An 18,648-nucleotide genomic window follows, 5' to 3' on the forward strand; every position below is an offset into this window, starting at 1 on the left:
ATTTAATGTAAATGAGGAGGGTTAGGTTCCAAGGAAATTTCTTTTGGGCAGACAAAAGGCATTATATACTGTACTGTTGTTAGGAGGTGCCCCTGGCTCACTCCTCACAGGCACAGCCTACTGCAGACAAGGACGCTAGGAAGCACCTTGTGCAGCAGCAGCGGCGGCAGCTTCCCCCGAGAAGAACAGGCGCCGACCTTGCCGGGAGATGCTCCAGGCCCGCTTCTTCCTGTCCCTGCTCCACTCCAGGCCCACCTCTTCTCACTCCACTCACCACCTCCCCGGAGCACACTGCATCCCCACTCCTTCCCCCTCCCCCCGAAAGTCCTAGGCACCTCCAAACAGCTGTTTGGCGGTGGGGGAAGCGCTACCGCTGGAAGGGAGAGGGAGGAGGTGGAGAAGAGGAACTTGTGCAATGCTCCCTTGTAAAGTCGCTGCTCTTTCACAGACTCTTATAAGCAGTGGACAGAGCAGGCAGCCAAACGACATTATAAGAGAGCATTGCACAACTTTAAACGAGCATGTTCCCTAATGGAGCAGCGACAACTTCGAAACAACGTTAAGCAGGAGGACGTTAAGTGAGGAGTTACTGTATGAGTAAAGTCACATTCTCTATCAACAGGCACTCAGTAAATATCTAAAGATCCTGCAGCATTCCATACTGTTTTAACATCAGTTTCACCAGAAACGTAATACCTGAGTGGAAGCGATCCCTACAGTTTGCTGTAGGTTTGAACAAAAGAGCCACAGCATATAGTAACAAGGGCCTTAAGATATTTTCCCCTTCTCACACACACACACAGGTTGACAGCTGGGACTGTTGCCCTCTAAGAATACGTAAAAAGGTGAACATAATGAAGTTGCTATTGCAGACATTCACTGCTTCTACATTTACATGCTATTACTAGACACTTCTGAAATGGAATATGGGATTTATCAAGGGCTTTTTTGTATTCGTACAAAAGACGAAGACCTTCCCAACTTCAAGAAAAATCCACTAGTCTGCACTGAGGCCGTCATACTGAGCTGGTAAGGAATTAGGCTAAAGGGAGTATTGCCCCATTTGTTTTAGAGATTAATAAATAAGCTATTTTCATTAGTACAATTACTATCTCACACTTAGATCGGAACCTGACCAGGGAAACATACAGGCATTAATCTAAATTAACGAAACTTGACCAATATTTAAAGATGTGATAACAGTCCCTCGTTTTTATTTATGGAGCTAAAACAAAGATAACCAGATTGCCATGAAAAGTAATCTACTGCCAACAAACAGTTATAGTAACCCCATCAGTCAACATCAGGCATCACTAGGGTAAATATTTTAGCCAAGAAGAAAGCACAAACATACATACAGGAAAAAAAATAAAAGAAGGATGAAAAAAATATCAAATACCATTATCACTAGAAATGTTTTTTAAGTTGGTAACCAAAGCTTAAGACGACATGTATTTAAGAAACCTTTTAGGAGTTCATAGTAGTTACTCATAATATAGACATATGATTATTAAAACATTTAGGATAACTGATGGAATTTTCGGGTATATCTATTGTGCCTGCTTCTTCATTAAATTTACTCCTTTCCAGCAATCATGCAAGCACCAGCATAGCAAATACGAAAAAGACTCCTCCTGTGACAAGCTGGAAATGCACCACATTCAAAAGATCCAAAAATGCCAGCCACTATTCTTGGACGATAAGAACAATTCTTAAACTTTCTTAAACAGAAGCCTTGTTTTCTAATTTCTGCTGGCCATAGTGAATAATTTTTTCAAAATAATTTTTTGAAAACTAAAATCAGGTTTTTAAAATGTATATTCTTTTTTAAAAATAAGCCTGTTTGAAATTTAATTTGAATTCATGACAACCTATTATCTTTTTATCATAATCTAGTATCATCTAAATAAAAGGTATGTTGAACTAATGAATCCTAATATATTTTAACTAATAAGTTAAGACTGCTTTTCTAAAAAAATAGCAGCAAGGGGAAAACATAACTAAATTTGGAGGTCAAGCTTTATAAATACGACACAATGTAGCATGTATTGTATTATCTAGTTTCAGTCTTAATGATGTGAATACTGCTATTTATTTTTTTTCACCAAATGCCAGTACTTCGTTATGCAGTGAAAATCTTGCCTTAGTTGTTGAATAAATGTGTGGTAAACTAGCTATACAATTGCTTAAATAAATGCGTATAGCTATAGTGTGCTCTCCTGTTTTAGCAAGAAGTACTACCAAATCTAGTCTAAAAGCTGCATTTAAATAAATCAAGTAATAATGTTTTAATGGTTCTACCAATGAGAATGAAATTTTCATTTGGAAAATAACTAAAAAGTACAAATGGTTAACATGATTTTCCACTTGCTGATTTAAATAGTGATTTAAATCAAAGAAATTTAACATCAATCCACCCTCATTCCTCCAAAAAACCAAACTGCATGTCATGTATTTGACATTACTGCCAGGAAAATGTTTAAGAACTTTGAGGATATCCCACACCTCCATAAGGTTTTCCAGGAACTCCAAGGGCTGCTGATCACCACTTGACAAAGTTAATCAGGCAAAATACCACTCTTTAAAACAGATAAATGGTGTGAGCTTGCAATTTCTTTAGGGCTGAAATACATTATTCCAGCTTTATGCATTAACTGAAAAGCTAACAAGTGTTCAAGGATGGTAGCTCTCAACTAAAACAAGCTGTTTCACTGACAGAGCAATGGAGATTAAGGACTACTTCAAAGTTTTATATAACGTATAAGATAGCTGAAACTAGAGTGTGCTTTTGCAGGTCATGAATTTATATCATGAAAGGTAACGTGCGTGTGCAATAATTCTTTCCTCCCACTTCTCCCTTTATAATTAAATAATTTTCCTTCTGACAGGTTTTAACAAAACGTTCCTTATGTGAATACTAGGCAGCTAAAAAGACAGTTACCTTTTTCCGACAGCCCTTTGAGATGTGTTGCTCATGTCCATTCAACTTAGGTATGTGTGTGTTCGCCACATGCATCGGTTCTGGAAGTTTTTCCCTCAGCAGTATCCATGGGGACCGGCTCTAGAGCCCCCTGGAGTGGTGAGCATATGCAGTGGCATATAGGGTACTGCCTGCCCCCTCCACCCTCAGTTCCTTCTTGCCAGAAACTCCGACAGTGGGGAAGGAGGGAGGGTTGTGGAATGGACATGAGCAACACATCTTGAAGAACACCAGTTATGGAAAAAGGTAACTGTCTTTTATTCTTCGAGTGATTGCTCATGTCCATTCAACTTAGGTGACTCCCAGCAGTACCCCTGGAGGCAGGATAAGGAGTTCACAGACATGTAGATTGCAATACAGCTCTGCCAAACCCAACATCATTGCTGGCCTGCTGCGTGATGGCCTACTGGGTCTGGAATGTGTGTACCGAGGACCATGTCATGGCTTTACAGATGTCCTGGATCGGAACATGTGCCAGGAAGGTCGCCAAGGATGCCTGCGCTCTAGTCGAGTGGGCTCTCACGATCGGTGGCAGAGGGACTCCCACTAACCCGTAGCGGGTCCGAATGCAAGGGGTAATCCCGTTAGAAATCCTTTGCATGGACACAGGGAGGCCCTTCATCCTATCCCACCTGTAGAGATAAAAAGCTGAGTCGACTTTTGGAAAGGTTTTGTCCGATCTAGGTAGAAAACCAGGTCCCTTCTTATGTCCAAAGCGTGAAAGCGCCTCGCTTCACTAATCTCATGGGGCTTAGGGCAGAAGACAGGAAGAAAGAAGTCCTCGCTCATGTGGAAAGCGGACACCACCTTGAGGAGGAAGGCCGAGTGGGACCGGAGCCGGACCTTTTCCTTACAGAAGACAGTTCTGTATGGAAGTTCTGAGGTCAGGGCTTGCAGCTCAGAGACTCGCCTCACCGATGTCACTGCCAGCAGGAAAGCTACCTTCCATGATAGGTGATATAGGGAGCACGAGGCCAAAGGCTCAAAAGGGCCCTGTGAGCCTGGACAAAACCAAGTTGAGATCCCACTGAGGGGCCGGGGACCAGACTTGAGGAAAGAGCCTCCCGAGGCCTCTAAGGAACCTGACTGTCATGTCATGGGAGAACACAGTCGGCCCCTGGATTGGCAGATGAAAGGCTGAAATGGCCACCAGGTGTACCCTGATAGAGGAGTGCGCCAGGCCCCGGTTCCTTAAATGAAGCAGGCAGTCCAAGATCAACTGCACTAAAGAATGTGAAGGGGAGATGCCCCATTCGGCCACCCAGTGGGAGAACCTCATCCACTTTGCCAGGTAGGTCTGCCTAGTCAAGGGCTTTCTACTCTCAAGGAGGACCTTCTGGACCCAGTCTGAACAGGCCCGTTCATATGGGCTCAGCCACGCAACATCCATGCTGTGAGGTAGAGGGATGCGAGGCTGGGGTGCAGGAGTCGGCCGTGATCGTGTGACAGCAGGTCTGGCCAGTTCGGCAGGGGCCAGGGAGGGACTTCGGACAAGGGCAGAGAGGCTCGAGGTGAGGCTCGCTGGTAACCAGGCGCCAACCTCTGGAGGTACGCACCCCCCAGCAGAAGTTTCGGAGTTGGCGCCTGGAATCTCCGTGGCGCCAGTACCGCTCCAGGGACAGGTCAAGGGACCGACGGTACCATTCCATGGACTGTCGCCTATCCCTCAGGGCAGCATCACTGCATGTGACTACATCTTCATGACACCAAGCCCACTCTAGTTCCCAATCCTGCTCCACATCCTGGTACTGCTCGTTAAGTGCGAGATGTAGATCGCCGACCCGGTGCTGTCGCGGATCTGCAGAGCGCTGCTGGTCACCGAGGCCCCGATCCAGATGCTTGTCGAGGTCAGTGAGATCCAACTCTGGGAGGGGTGACCAGTACCGATTGGGACAAAGCCATCAATCAACCCCTGTCTTGGTTGCAGGGGAGCGACAACTCAGGCTCTGGCTCAGGTTCGCCGCAAGGTTCCCTAGCAGTGGGACAGGCTCTGGCACCTACGGTGTAGACTACCTTGGCGGCACCACAGCCATGCCCATAGTTTAGGGACACTTCTATGAAAGAATCATTACAAGCACCTTCTTGAAGATTTAGCCTAAATTATATGTTAAAGGATTTATGGCTCAAAAGGCTAAATAGTATTTAAATTCTGAGATATGCTGCAGATAAGATAATATGGATGTAATATATTATTCAGCCTTGAAAAGACTATGATTTAGACTCAGGGCTGATTACACTAGAAAATCAGGTTGGATTAACTAAGTCGATCAGAGGAAGAATTCTTCCATCAACCTAGCTACCACCTCTCAGGTAGGTGCATTACCAACACGAACTGCAGAATCCCTCCCATCAGTGTAGGTAGCATCTATGCTGAAGCACTGCAATGGTGCAGCTATGCCGCTGTAATGTTTTAAGTACAGACAATTCTGATTCTGAAATTTTGCATCCAAATTGTCACCTTCTGGGTTTCTCCTTTGCATTCTAGGGGGAAAATGTTCCTCTAGGTTGCGTAAGTACTAAAACATTTGGTACTGACTGGATGAAACTGAATCTTGTTTTTCTGGGCCATGACTCCTTTCAATTTCCATTGTTTTGCTGGTGGTTCAATTTCAGTGAACAAAATATCTTCATATTTTGCAAAAGCATCTTTAGAGAATTAATCCTGTGACAGAGACGCTGATAAGTCAAGTGCTGAAGCTCAATGTTAAGTTTCCTAGGCACAGGAGTGTTACACAGCTAGAGTATGTTTTCCTAGAGTTTAGCCACTAAATGATAGGGGAAAAAACAAACTCCTCCAGCTTACCATTTTAAAAACACCTATTCCCTTGCCCTCCCTTTGGAAACTCTCTTTATTTAGGGCTCAACAGGAAGCTCAAGAGTTATAGTTAGTGATGCTGATGTGCAATAAAGAATTCCAACAGACTGAAACTTAAGTAGGATCACCCCATCTTTAGTGAATTTCTTACTGCAAGGAACAAAAAAGTGGAATGTGCCCACATAAAGCAGAGTGGTGCTTATCTATTTCTTCCATGGGTTTGGTGGAGAGTACCAATTCGTGCACAGACGAAGCTGTAGGAAGTTAGTCACTCTTTTTTACTAGAATATAGATGGTCTATTATACATTATGATTTGAAGTTATATACATGATCTAATATTGTAATAGACTAAATAGATAAATTTCTTGATTTAGTCTCTTAAACAGGTAATATGCTTGAAAAAGTATTTTGTACACAGAGCTATTAACAAGAGTGCCAATATAAACAATCAATTCTACAAAACAACAATATGGCAACCAAGTGAGTTCTGTAACACATTTGTATAATATTAACAAAACCATATATTATATGGTACCATTACAGTACCACAGTACAATACTTACTGTTATCTAATAGGATAACCAATACAATTTTCTTTAATTATGGTGGCACTGGTATTGACCTACACTTAAAGTTGCACTATGACATCTGCAGTAGTACGGGGGATTATATTCCTTTATGTTTGAAAATAGTGTGTCAACAAGTTCCCAACACTTAGAGTAACAACTGAATTTTCAATAAAGTTACAAGTATATCTATTTATTAGTTTAGGATTGAATATAAGTTAAAGTGTCTCTCTTTAGAAATTTAGGTTTCAGAGTAACAGCTGTGTTAGTCTGTATTTGCAAAAAGAAAAGGAGTACTTGTGGCACCTTCGAGACTAACCAATTTATTTGAGCATAAGCTTTCGTGAGCTACAGCTCACTTCATCGGATGCATACTGTGCAAAGTATGCATCCTTACAATGAGTATGCTAATCAAGGTGGGCCATTTCCAGCACAAATCCAGGGTTTAACAAGAACATTTGAGGGGGGCGGAGGGTAGGAAAAAACAAGGGGAAATAGGCTTGAATAGAGACTGGGAGTGGCTAAGTCATTATGCAAGGTAACCTAAGTTAATTGTATCAAATTTGCAAATGCATTCCAATTCAACAGTCTCTCGCTGGACTCTGGATTTGAAGTTTTTTTGTTGTAATATCGCAACTTTCATGTCTGTAATCGTGTGACCAGAGAGATTGAAGTGTTCTCCGACTGGTTTATGAATGTTATAATTCTTGACATCTGATTTGTGTCCATTTATTCTTTTACGTAGAGACTGTCCAGTTTGACCAATGTACATGGCAGAGGGGCATTGCTGGCACATGATGGCATATATCACATTGGTGGATGTGCAGGTGAACGAGCCTCTGATAGCGTGGCTGATGTTATTAGGCCCTGTGATGGTGTCCCCTGAATAGATATGTGGGCACAGTTGGCAACGGGCTTTGTTGCAAGTCTAGGTTCCTGTGTCAGTGGTTCTGTTGTGTGGTATGTGGTTGCTGGTGAGTATATGCTTCAGGTTGGGGGGCTGTCTGTAAGCAAGGACTGGCCTGTCTCCCAAGATTTGTGAGAGTGTTGGGTCATCCTTCAGGATAGGTTGCAGATCCTTAATAATGCGTTGGAGGGGTTTTAGTTGGGGGCTGAAGGTGACGGCTAGTGGCGTTCTGTTATTTTCTTTGTTAGGCTTGTCCTGTAGTAGATGACTTCTGGGAACTCTTCTAGCTCTATCAATCTGTTTCTTCACTTCCGCAGGTGGGTATTGTAGTTGATAGAGATCTTGTAGGTGTTTATCTCTGTCTGAGGGGTTGGAGCAAATGTGGTTGTATCGCAGAGCTTGGCTGTAGAGAATGGATCGTGTGGTGTGGTCAGGGTGAAAGCTGGAGGCATGTAGGTAGGAATAGCGGTCAGTAGGTTTCCGGTATAGGGTGGTGTTTATGTGACCATCGCTTATTAGCACTGTAGTGTCCAGGAAGTGGATCTCTTGTGTGGACTGGACCAGGCTGAGGTTGATGGTGGGATGGAAATTGTTGAAATCATGGTGGAATTCCTCAAGGGCTTCTTTTCCATGGGTCCAGATGATGAAGATGTCATCAATATAGCGCAAGTACAGTAGGGGCCTTAAGGGACGAGACTGAGGAAGCGTTGTTCTAAGTCAGCCATAAAAATGTTGGCATACTGTGGGGCCATGCAGGTACCCATAGCAGTGCTGCTGATTTGAAGGTATACATTGTCCCCAAATGTAAAATAGTTATGGGTAAGGACAAAGTCACCAAGTTCAGCCACCAGGTTAGCCGTGACATTATCGGGGATAGTGTTCTTGATGGCTTGTAGTCCATCTTTGTGTGGAATGTTGGTGTAGAATGCTTCTACATCCATAGCGGCCAGGATGGTGTTATCAGGAAGATCACCGATGGATTGTAGTTTCCTCAGGAAGTCAGTGGTGTCTCAAAGGTAGCTGGGAGTGCTGGTAGCGTAGGGCCTGAGGAGGGAGTCTACATAGCCAGACAATCCTGCTGTCAGGGTGCCAATGCTTGAGATGATGGGGCGCCCAGGATTTCCAGGTTTATGCATTTGACATCTTCATCATCTGGACCCATAGAAAAGAAGCCCTTGAAGAATTCCACCATGATTTCAACAATTTCCATCCCACCATCGACCTCAGCCTGGTCCAGTCCACACAAGAGATCCACTTCCTGGACACTACAGTGCTAATAAGCGATGGTCACATAAACACCACCCTATACCGGAAACCTACTGACCGCTATTCCTACCTACATGCCTTCAGCTTTCACCCTGACCACTCCACACGATCCATTCTCTACAGCCAAGCTCTGCGATACAATCGCATTTGCTCCAACCCCTCAGACAGAGACAAACACCTACAAGATCTCTATCGAGCATTCTTACAACTACAATACCCACCTGCGGAAGTGAAGAAACAGATTGATAGAGCTAGAAGAGTTCCCAGAAGTCATCTACTACAGGACAGGCCTAACAAAGAAAATAACAGAACGCCACTAGCCGTCACCTTCAGCCCCCAACTAAAACCCCTCCAATGCATTATTAAGGATCTACAACCTATCCTGAAGGATGACCCAACACTCTCACAAATCTTGGGAGACAGACCAGTCCTTGCCTACAGACAGCCCCCCAATACTCACCAGCAACCACATACCACACAACAGAACCACTAACCCAGGAACCTAGACTTGCAACAAAGCCCACATTGCCAACTGTGCCCACATATCTATTCAGGGGATACCATCACAGGGCCTAATAACATCAGCCACACTATCAGAGGCTCGTTCACCTGCACATCCACCAATGTGATATATGCCATCATGTGTCAGCAATGCCCCTCTGCCATGTACATTGGTCAAACTGGACAGTCTCTACGTAGAAGAATAAATGGACATAAATCAGATGTCAAGAATTATAACATTTATAAACCAGTCGGAGAACACTTCAATCTCTCTGGTCACGTGATTACAGACATGAAAGTTGCGATATTACAACAAAAAAAAATTCAAATCCAGACTCCAGCGAGAGACTGTTGAATTGGAATGCATTTGCAAATTGGATACAATTAACTTAGGCTTAAATAGAGACTGCAAGTGGCTAAGTCATTATGCAAGGTAACCTATTTCCCCTTGTTTTTCCCTCCCGCCCCCCAGACGTTCTTGTTAAACCCTGGATTTGTGCTGGAAATGGCCCACCTTGATTATCATACACATTGTAAGGAGAGTGATCACTTTAGATAAGCTATTACCAGCAGGAGAGTGGGGTGGGGGGAGGTATTTTTTCATGCTTCGTGCGTATAAAAAGATCTTCTACACTTTCCATAGTATGCATCCGATGAAGTGAGCTGTAGCTCACGAAAGCTTATGCTCAAATAAATTGGTTAGTCTCTAAGGTGCCACAAGTACTCCTTTTCTTTTTAGAAATTTAGACTTTCAGTCCCACCTTTTCTTCATCTCCTTCTAGCTAACAAATATCTTTGCTATCACATTTCTAAATTCATATCCAAATAGCTAAATCTCCAACATAGCATTCAAAAAATAATGATTGTTCATTATAACTGTTTCAATTTAACGTCAGAATGGCCATACTGGGTCAGGCCAAAGGCCAACAGACAGTGGCCAACTTTATATTAAGGGAAACGAACACAAGTGTCTTCTTCATAGAACAAAACTTCTAGCACATGCAGGGAAACAGTGAAGGGAGGAGGAGCTCCCCAGCACTGCTGCCCCAGCTGATCCATAACAGCCTTCAGTCAGCCCTTCAGTGTAGCTTGCCTCATTTCTGCTGCTCTCACAAGGATGTGTTAAGATTCAGCAAGTCACTTAACCTCTCCATACCTAAGCTCCCCTTCTGTAAAACAGGCAGTATCATTGTCCCTTTTCTCCCACCCATCATCTTGCCTATTTACACTGGAAGCTCTGCAGGGTAGGGACCATTTATCTACAGTACTTATATGGTCCTCATCATCATGTATTTGAGGGCCAATCAGTCTTTAAAATATTTATCCTCACAACACCCTTGCGAAGTAGAGAAGTACCATTAACCCTATTTTATGGATGGTGAACCAAGCCTACACTGAATACAGGTATGGATAACTCCAGTTTCCTTTCTAGTTTGCACTTACAGATTACTGATGAGGAAAGGAAAGATATATCTAAAATTCTATATTCCTAGAAAAAATACTTGTCCAAAAGAAACATTATATATTAATGGGGAAGAAAATCCAAGTGACTGCGGGGACATACAGGGATTGCAGGAGATGAGGGGAAGAGATCAGAGAGGTGGCATAGTGTGAGATGGTGCAGGATTCGAAGGGGCACAGAAGTGGATTTCAGGGAACAAATAGAACTCCAGAAATGGGACTGGGTATAGGGGAGGAGTAGAAAGAAAGAAGAAAAAGGTTGGGGAGACAGGAGGGTTAAGTTTTGGGGGTTGTTTTAAATGGAACACTCCTTCCAAGAGTCATTAACTTATCGTTAAGGCTGCTCAAGTTCATTTTCCAGCAGTGTGATCACTAGAACCCTAGAAAAATCACTAAAGAAACACTGGCACAACAGAGAGGAATGTGTCCCAGGCTAGGATGGTCCAGTGGTTTGGGACCTAGCCTGAGCCATGGGAAAACCTGGATTCAGTCCCTGGTTCTGCCACAGACTTCCTGCGTGATCTGGGGCAAGTCAATTAGCCTCTCTGAACCTCATTTCCCACATCTGACAAATGGAGATAATAGTACTTCCTTACTTTGCAGGGGTTGTGGGGATAAATTAAAGAGAGTGAGATGCAGATAATAAGGTAATGGGTGCTATATAAGTACGTAAGAGAGGTAAATAACTATAGAGCAGTGGCACCAATGCCGGAACTCATTCACACAGCATCCTTAACTGGCTCAGCAATGAGAAAATCTGTCTTTAAATCTTCCCTTCCCAACTCTCAACAATAGCCCCCTTTCTGCTTTCAGTATCCTCACTATATTCTGCCTATAAAAAAGGAGAAACAGGATCGGACTTTAAAACAAACCTGAAGAGATATCACTTCACACAAAAAATGTACACGCAAGTTTTATTTGCATTTGAATACTAGGAACTATGATTCTTTAGGAAGAGGTTAGGGAATTGACAGGACTGGTTGTGAATGGAAGATGGACAGGAAAGAACATTGTTCTAATGCATGAGCAAGTAAATTTGCTCCTTTCCCTCAGTTCCTCTTTTTAAACTAAGCTGGTTCTGGCCTCTTCATTATATATGAGAGAGAGAGAGAGAGAGAGAGAGAGAGAGTGTGTGTGTGTGTGTGTGTCACACACACACACAGAAGTGCTTAGGGAGGCATTGCTGTTTTGCTGGGCTTTGTACTCATTCACTGGTATTCTAACAGACCCTAATTTACTCAATGTAGTAAAGAATTCCAGATATAAACTTCCCGAAGCCCCCAATGAACTTTTGTTTTGAAGAGTCTGATAGTCCTCTAAAATGCAGGAAATTGCACCTCTTACTTCAAAGTGTTCCAGTCAAGAACCCTACAACCCTTTTAGTGCTTCCCCCAACTTCTCACAGCCTTCCTACTTTTACTTGGCTGGCTACAGACGCTAATGTTTCCTCAAATATACAAACTTATCTTCACAACCACATATAAGAACAGCCATACTGGGTCAGACCACAGGCCACTAGCCCAGTATCGTGTCTCCCAACAGTGGCCAATGCCAGGTGCCCCAGAAGGAATGAACAGGTAATCAACCAAATGATCATCCCCTGTTGCCCATTCCCAGCTTCTGGCAAACAGAGGCTAGGGACACCATCCCTGCCCATCCTGTCTAATGGCCATGGATGGGACCTATTCTCCATGAACTTATCTTATTCTTTTTTGAACCATGTTATAGTCTTGGCCTTCACAACATTCTCTAGCAAGGAGTTCCACAGGTGGACTGTGCCTTGGGTGAAAAAATACATCCTTCTGTTTGTTTTAAACCTGATGCCTATTAATTTCACTTGGTGATCCCTAGTTCGTCTGTTATGAGAAGGAGTAAATAACTTATTTACTTTCTCCACACGAGTCACAATTTTATAGACCTCTATCATATCCTGCCTTAGTCGTCTCTTTTCCAAGCTGAAAAGTCCCAGTCTTATTAATCTCTCCTCATATGGCAGCTGTTCCATACCCCTAATCATTTTTGTTGCCCTTTTCTGAACCTTTTCCAATATATCTTTTTTGATATGGGGCACATCTGTACACACTATTCAAGATGTGGGTGTACCATGGAGTTATACATAGGCAATATGATATTCTCTGTCTTATTATCTATTCCTTTCCTAATAGTTCCCAACATTCTGTTCGCTTTTTTGACTGTCGCTGCACATTGAGTGGATGTTTTCAGAGAACTATTCACAATGACTCCAAGATCTCTTTCTTGAGTGGTAACAGTTAATTTAGATCCCATCATTTTATATGTATAGTTGGGATTATGTTTTCCAATGTGCATGACTTTGCATTTATCAACATTGAATTTCATCTGCCATTTTGTTGCCCAGTCACCCAGTTTTGAGAGATCCTTTTGTAGCATCCCTTCGCAGTGTGCCTGGGACTTAACTATATTGAGCAATTTTGTATCATCTGCAAATTTTGTCACCTCACTGTTTACCCCTTTTTCCATATCGTTTATGAATATATTGAAGAGAACCGGGCCCAGTACAGACCCCTGGGGACACCTCCATTTACTTCTTTCAATTCTGAAAACTGACTATTTATTCCTACCCTTGCTTTCCTATCTTTTAACCAGTTACCAACCCATGAGAGGACCTTCCCTTTTATCCCATGACAACTTACTTTGCTTAAGAGCCTTTGGTGAGTAATATATATTCCCATTCTACATGTCTTATTGGAAGAGAACACAAACCTCCACCCAACACAGTTAGTTACTCAAAAGCAACACACACAAGGAAACTCTGGCCACATAATTTTTTTCCTTTAAAAATTTACAATTTGACATTATCAGCATAGAATCTAGCCATCTTTGAATATCTTCCCTCACACACCTTTTCAAAAGGTGCAGCAGGAAGGAGGGAGGAAAATACATAGTAGCCACTAATGGCTGCCTCCTTCAGAGGCAAGTACAATGCCAGACCCAGGGCAGATTAAAGTTGCTTAAGGGGCAGCTTCAGGGCTGCTCTAATTTATGCATCTGACTATGGCCCAGAAGGGTCTGTCTGCCAGCCTGAAAGCACCAGAACAACTCCACACATGATATGACCCAGCATTTCTCCAAAACTCAGAGGTACAAATGTCAGCTCTCTGCCAGCTGCAAACTCCTCCATGACAATGAATTCCACAGATGGGCAGATCTGGTTGCTCTCCAGCCCCTTTGCACTGTCACAACACTAAAGGGGCTAGACTGAAGCAGAAAACCTGGCCTTTATTACTTCCTATTCAAAACACTTATTTCCTCATCTATTACCTATTATCTGCAATTTAGATTAGACATTTCTCAAAGTTCTAGGAGTATTTTCAGGTCAAGTTAAAGCTTTGTATTTGATTCTGAATAACTGGAATGGTGTAGATTTGTACTGAAAGGGAACAAATTGCATTGGTAAACAGTATCAGAATGTGGAGACATATATTGTTCCGTGGGTCCCGTGACCACAAGTAATATGTGAGTTTCTTTGGATGCTGATGTTACTGTAACTAGCACATTTCTTATGTTTTTAGTAGGTCTGTCAAACTGAAAAAAAAATTAATCATGATTAATTGCAACATTAAAAAAAGTAATCACGATTAATCACCATTTTAATTGCACTATTAAACAATAGAATACCGTTTAAATTTTTGGATGTTTTCTACATTTTCAAATATATTGTTTTCAATTACAACACAGAATACAAAGTTTACAGTGCTCACTTTATATTATTTTTATTACAAATATTTGCACTGTAAAAAGATGAAACAAACAAATAGTATTTTTCATTTCACCTTGTACAAGTACTGTAGTGCAATCTCAATATCATGGAAGTGTAACTTATAAAATGTAAATTTTTTTTTTTTTTTTACATAAAACTGCACTTAAAAACAAAACAATGTAAAATTTCAGAGCCTACAAGTCCACTCAATCCTACTTCTTGTTCAGCCAATCGCAAAGACAAACTGGTTTGTTTACATTTATGGGAGATAATGCTGCCCGCTTCTTATTTACAACATCACCTGAAAGTGATAACACGTGTTCCCAAGGCACTGTTGTAGCCAGCACTGCAAGGTGTTTACGTGCCAGATATGCTAAACATTTGTACGCCCCTTCATGCTTCGACCACCATTCCAGAGAATGTGCTTCCATGCTTACGTCGGGTTTACTCAATAACGATCCAAAGCAGTGCAGACCGACGCATGTTCATTTTCATCATCTGCATCAAATCCAACAATAGACTGTTGATTTTCTTTTTTGATGGTTTGGGTTCTGTAGTTTCTGCATTGGAGTGTTGCTCTTTTAAGACTTCTGAAAGCATGCACAACACCTTGTCCTTCTCAGATTTTGGAAGACACTTAAGGTTCTTAAAACTTTGGATTGAATACTGTAGCTATCTTTAGAAATCTCACATTGGCACCTTCTTTGCGTTTTGTCAAACCTGCAGTGAAGGTGCTCTTAAATCGAACAACATGTGCTGGGTCATCATCCGAGACTGCCATAACACAAAATTATATGGCAGAACGTGGGTAAAACCGCAGAGCAGGAGACATACAATTCTCCCCAAGGAGTTTAGTCAAATTTTTATTAACATCTTCTTTTTGAATGAGCATCATCAGCACAGAAACATATCCTCTGGAATGGTGGCCAAAGCATGAAGGGTCATATGGATGTTTAGCATATCTGGTACATAAATACCTTGCAACACCGGCTACAACAGTACCATGTGAATGCCTCTTCTCACTTCAGGTGACATTATAAATAAGAAGCAGGCAGCATTATCTCCTATAAATGTAAACAAACTTGTTAGTCTTAGCAACTGGCTGAACAAGAAGTAGGACTGAATGGACTTGTAGGCTCTAAGTTTGACATTGTTTTGTTTTTGAGTGCAGATATGTAACAAAAAAATCTACATTTGTAAGTTGCACTTTCACGATAAAGAGATTGCACTACTATTCTTGTATGAGGTGAACTGAAAAATATTTCTTTTATTTTTTGCAAATATTTGTAAGCACTGCACTCAAAAGTGTGCACTATACACTTTGTATTCTGTTATAATTAAAATAAATATATTTGAAAATGTAGAAAAACCATCCAAAAATATTTATAATAAATTTCAATTGGTATTCTATTATTTAACAGTGCAATTAAAACTGCGATTAATCCTAATTATTTTTTTTAATCTAGTTAATTAACTCATGTTAATCACTTGAGTAAACTGTGATTAATTGACAGCCCTAGTTTTTAGGGATTACATTAATGTGAAATGCACTTGAGCATCCTGAATTCAAGTTTTTTATAAGGTGTTCCTCATTTTCATTCTGATTTGTAGTTTATCCAATGTGTAGGAGTTACAATTTTCAAATTAATAGTTTAATACTTAAGTAATTACATTCTTGGTGGAGAAGGTGGAGCCAGCAATATACTTGCAATTTTCTAGCATACCGTAGAAGCCAACGATTTTATTACTTTAATACAAGATTTTGATTAGAATATTATTACATTTTATGGTACTATACATTCATAAATTAATTCCAAAAGAGTAAATGTAATGGCTATTAACTATACAATAGTACACTGCCACCTCAAATACAGGTACCTATCTGTGAAATTGCTATCACTCGAAAGAAGTTAAAAAGAATCTCCTATGCCTTCATATTAAAACAGATTAATTTCCCACAATATGTTTTCCTAAGAGAGTCCAACTTCTTTGGCAAGTCCACAATGTGAACACCTGCATTTTGTGAGAGTTCAAATAAACATTAGAAACACTGGGAGTGAGGTAATATCTTTTATTGGGTCAACTTCTATTGGTGAGACAGACAAGCTTTCAAGCTTACACAGAGCTCTTCTTCACATCTGTGTAAGCTCAATAGTTTTCCTCTCTCACCAACAGAAGCTGGTTCAAAAAAGATATTACCTCACTCACCTTGTCTCTCTAATATCCTGGAACCAACACAGCTATGACAACACTGCATAACAGAAACACATTCAAATGATTTTTTTTTTTTTAACACGGAACAAACTGTAGGAGTCGGTGACACTCAAAAATATATGCTGTACAAATGACAACTAATTGGTTTCAGAGTAGCAGCCATGTTAGTCTGTATGCACAAAAAGAAAAGGAGGACTTGTGGCACCTTAAAGACTAACAAATTTATTTGAGCATAAGCTTTCGTGAGCTACAGCATGCATGCATCCGATGAAGTGAGCTGCTCAAATAAATTTGTTAGTCTCTAAGGTGCCACAAGTCCTCCTTTTCTTTTTGCAAATGACAACTAAGTTTCACATGAATTGCAATATTTACATGACATAAAATGTTGACCTGAAGGCAAGTTCAGTTATCTTTAACTACACAGAGTATGATATTTACAAAAAATTATAAGAAACTTCAGATGTAATGCAATACCAAAAAAGTGAATCGTGAGAGAAGAGATTGAAAGATATAAAACTATAGTAATATTTTTCTAAAGAATAAAAACACAATGTAAAAAAAAATATATAGCTTTAAAGACTAATTGTAGCTACCGAGTCAGCAGGGTCAATGGAATAAGAACAGAATTGCAAATTCTGAGTTTTATATTCTATTTCAAAGTTTTCCACTGTTTTTTGTTAATCTTCACTGTGTATAATGGCTTACATTGGACTACTGTGAATAAAACCTGCCATATGAGAGCTGGATACTATTATTTTTCCCTGCTATAGAGAGTCAGCAATTTTGAAAGCAGCTCTTCCTGTCAGTGTGTGATGGTAGCAAGCATGGTTTTCTGAAGGGTTGATTCAGCACAATCTGGACATCTAACTGTCATTATCAGTAACATAATAAAGCATAAAGAGACCAAGAGAAGAGACTGAGTGGAGTTATAGGAAATATGGGAGAGAAATGAGGAGCAAAGAATATGAAGGCACAGATGGAGGAGAAAAGACAGATGTTAGGGAGAAATATGAAAAAAAGTGATACACAAGAAGAAAACAGAATAAGGAATGTCTCTGAACAACTTAAATACAAAGTATAGCCATTCAATAACTCCCTCCTTTTCTTTTCCAATTGAATATCTGTAAAAGGGCAGGAAGCATTCAATTAAAGAGCCACCAATTAAGACCCTGATCCTAAAAAGAGATCCAACAGCATCGTCTCTTATGCCCAGTAGTTCCGTAAGAAATCAGCGGGACATTCCGTGGGCATACCAGTAAGTGTCCGCACACACACACACACTTGATAGAATTGAAGCCTAACGTCATGGGGAGGTTGTGCACAATCCTCCATATTAACTATGCAAGTTTTGTCCTCTTCTGGTCTAAATATTTGATCAAATGGAGGATCCAAGTGACTCAACAGCTAGGCAGCTGGCTCTCTCCCTGGCCTTTCCTGCTGCTGACAGACAACAAGAATGAAAGTGCTGCTGGAAGCAGTATTAAGAAATAGCAAGCGGAACTTTACACCAGACTAATATATGCAACTGATGAATTTTCAGCACAGTACATGGTCAATTAGGTGTGCAGCTCCTATTAACAACACCACAACACATTGTCTGATCCTGTGTTGAAAACTGATCTTGTATGTAACTGAAACAGTTCATACTAACAAAGGAATGGTCAGAATCAGCAGGCAGCATTTCTGCACGCAAATGAAATGGCATTGAGCGTTCCAATGACCATGCCCATAGCTATATTTAATTTTACCCAATACTGATTTAAGTATTCACATTAATATTGTAGATAATCAGTTTTATATACAAAATATGATGTAATAAGAATTTATAAGAAACACTTACTGGGTAATTTTTTTGGAGGGATGGAAGGATGGGTTCAGGTAGGGCTATAAAAAAAAAGTTTAAAGTTGCTGTGATTCACATAATTCACAGAAAACAATATTGTATCAGTTACACCAAAGGTGTGGACTGAAAGTCCATGACAGAAGCGTTTACTCTGAATTTCATTTTCATGTACTTTGTGAAATTAAAATTACCTGCATAAATTTTATATAATTATTGTATATCTCATAATATGAAAATTATTCAGTTAAATGAAAGTGTTATCAACATATTGCTATTTGTAGAATAAACATATGAAGACTTCTATGTCAGCTGGACACTGTTTGCATTTTAAAATTCATGTTAATTCGTTATTGTA

The 18,648-nt window shown here is 40.7% G+C and overlaps 1 protein-coding gene across 4 annotated transcripts in view; it reads right to left on the reverse strand.

Moving 5' to 3' along the window:
- The window catches only part of TENT2 (terminal nucleotidyltransferase 2), a 77,236-nt gene that overhangs the window by 23,259 nt on the left and 35,329 nt on the right, over positions 1 to 18,648 (reverse strand). For all 4 annotated transcript variants that reach the window (XM_077816985.1, XM_077816983.1, XM_077816984.1 and 1 more), the window contains exon 11: positions 18,291 to 18,334. In XM_077816985.1, coding sequence (XP_077673111.1) covers positions 18,291 to 18,334 — 44 coding nt within the window. The remainder of the gene's footprint in view (positions 1 to 18,290; positions 18,335 to 18,648) is intronic.

The sequence above is a fragment of the Eretmochelys imbricata genome, chromosome 5 (assembly GCF_965152235.1).
Source record: "Eretmochelys imbricata isolate rEreImb1 chromosome 5, rEreImb1.hap1, whole genome shotgun sequence".
NCBI classification, from domain to species: domain Eukaryota; kingdom Metazoa; phylum Chordata; order Testudines; family Cheloniidae; genus Eretmochelys; species Eretmochelys imbricata.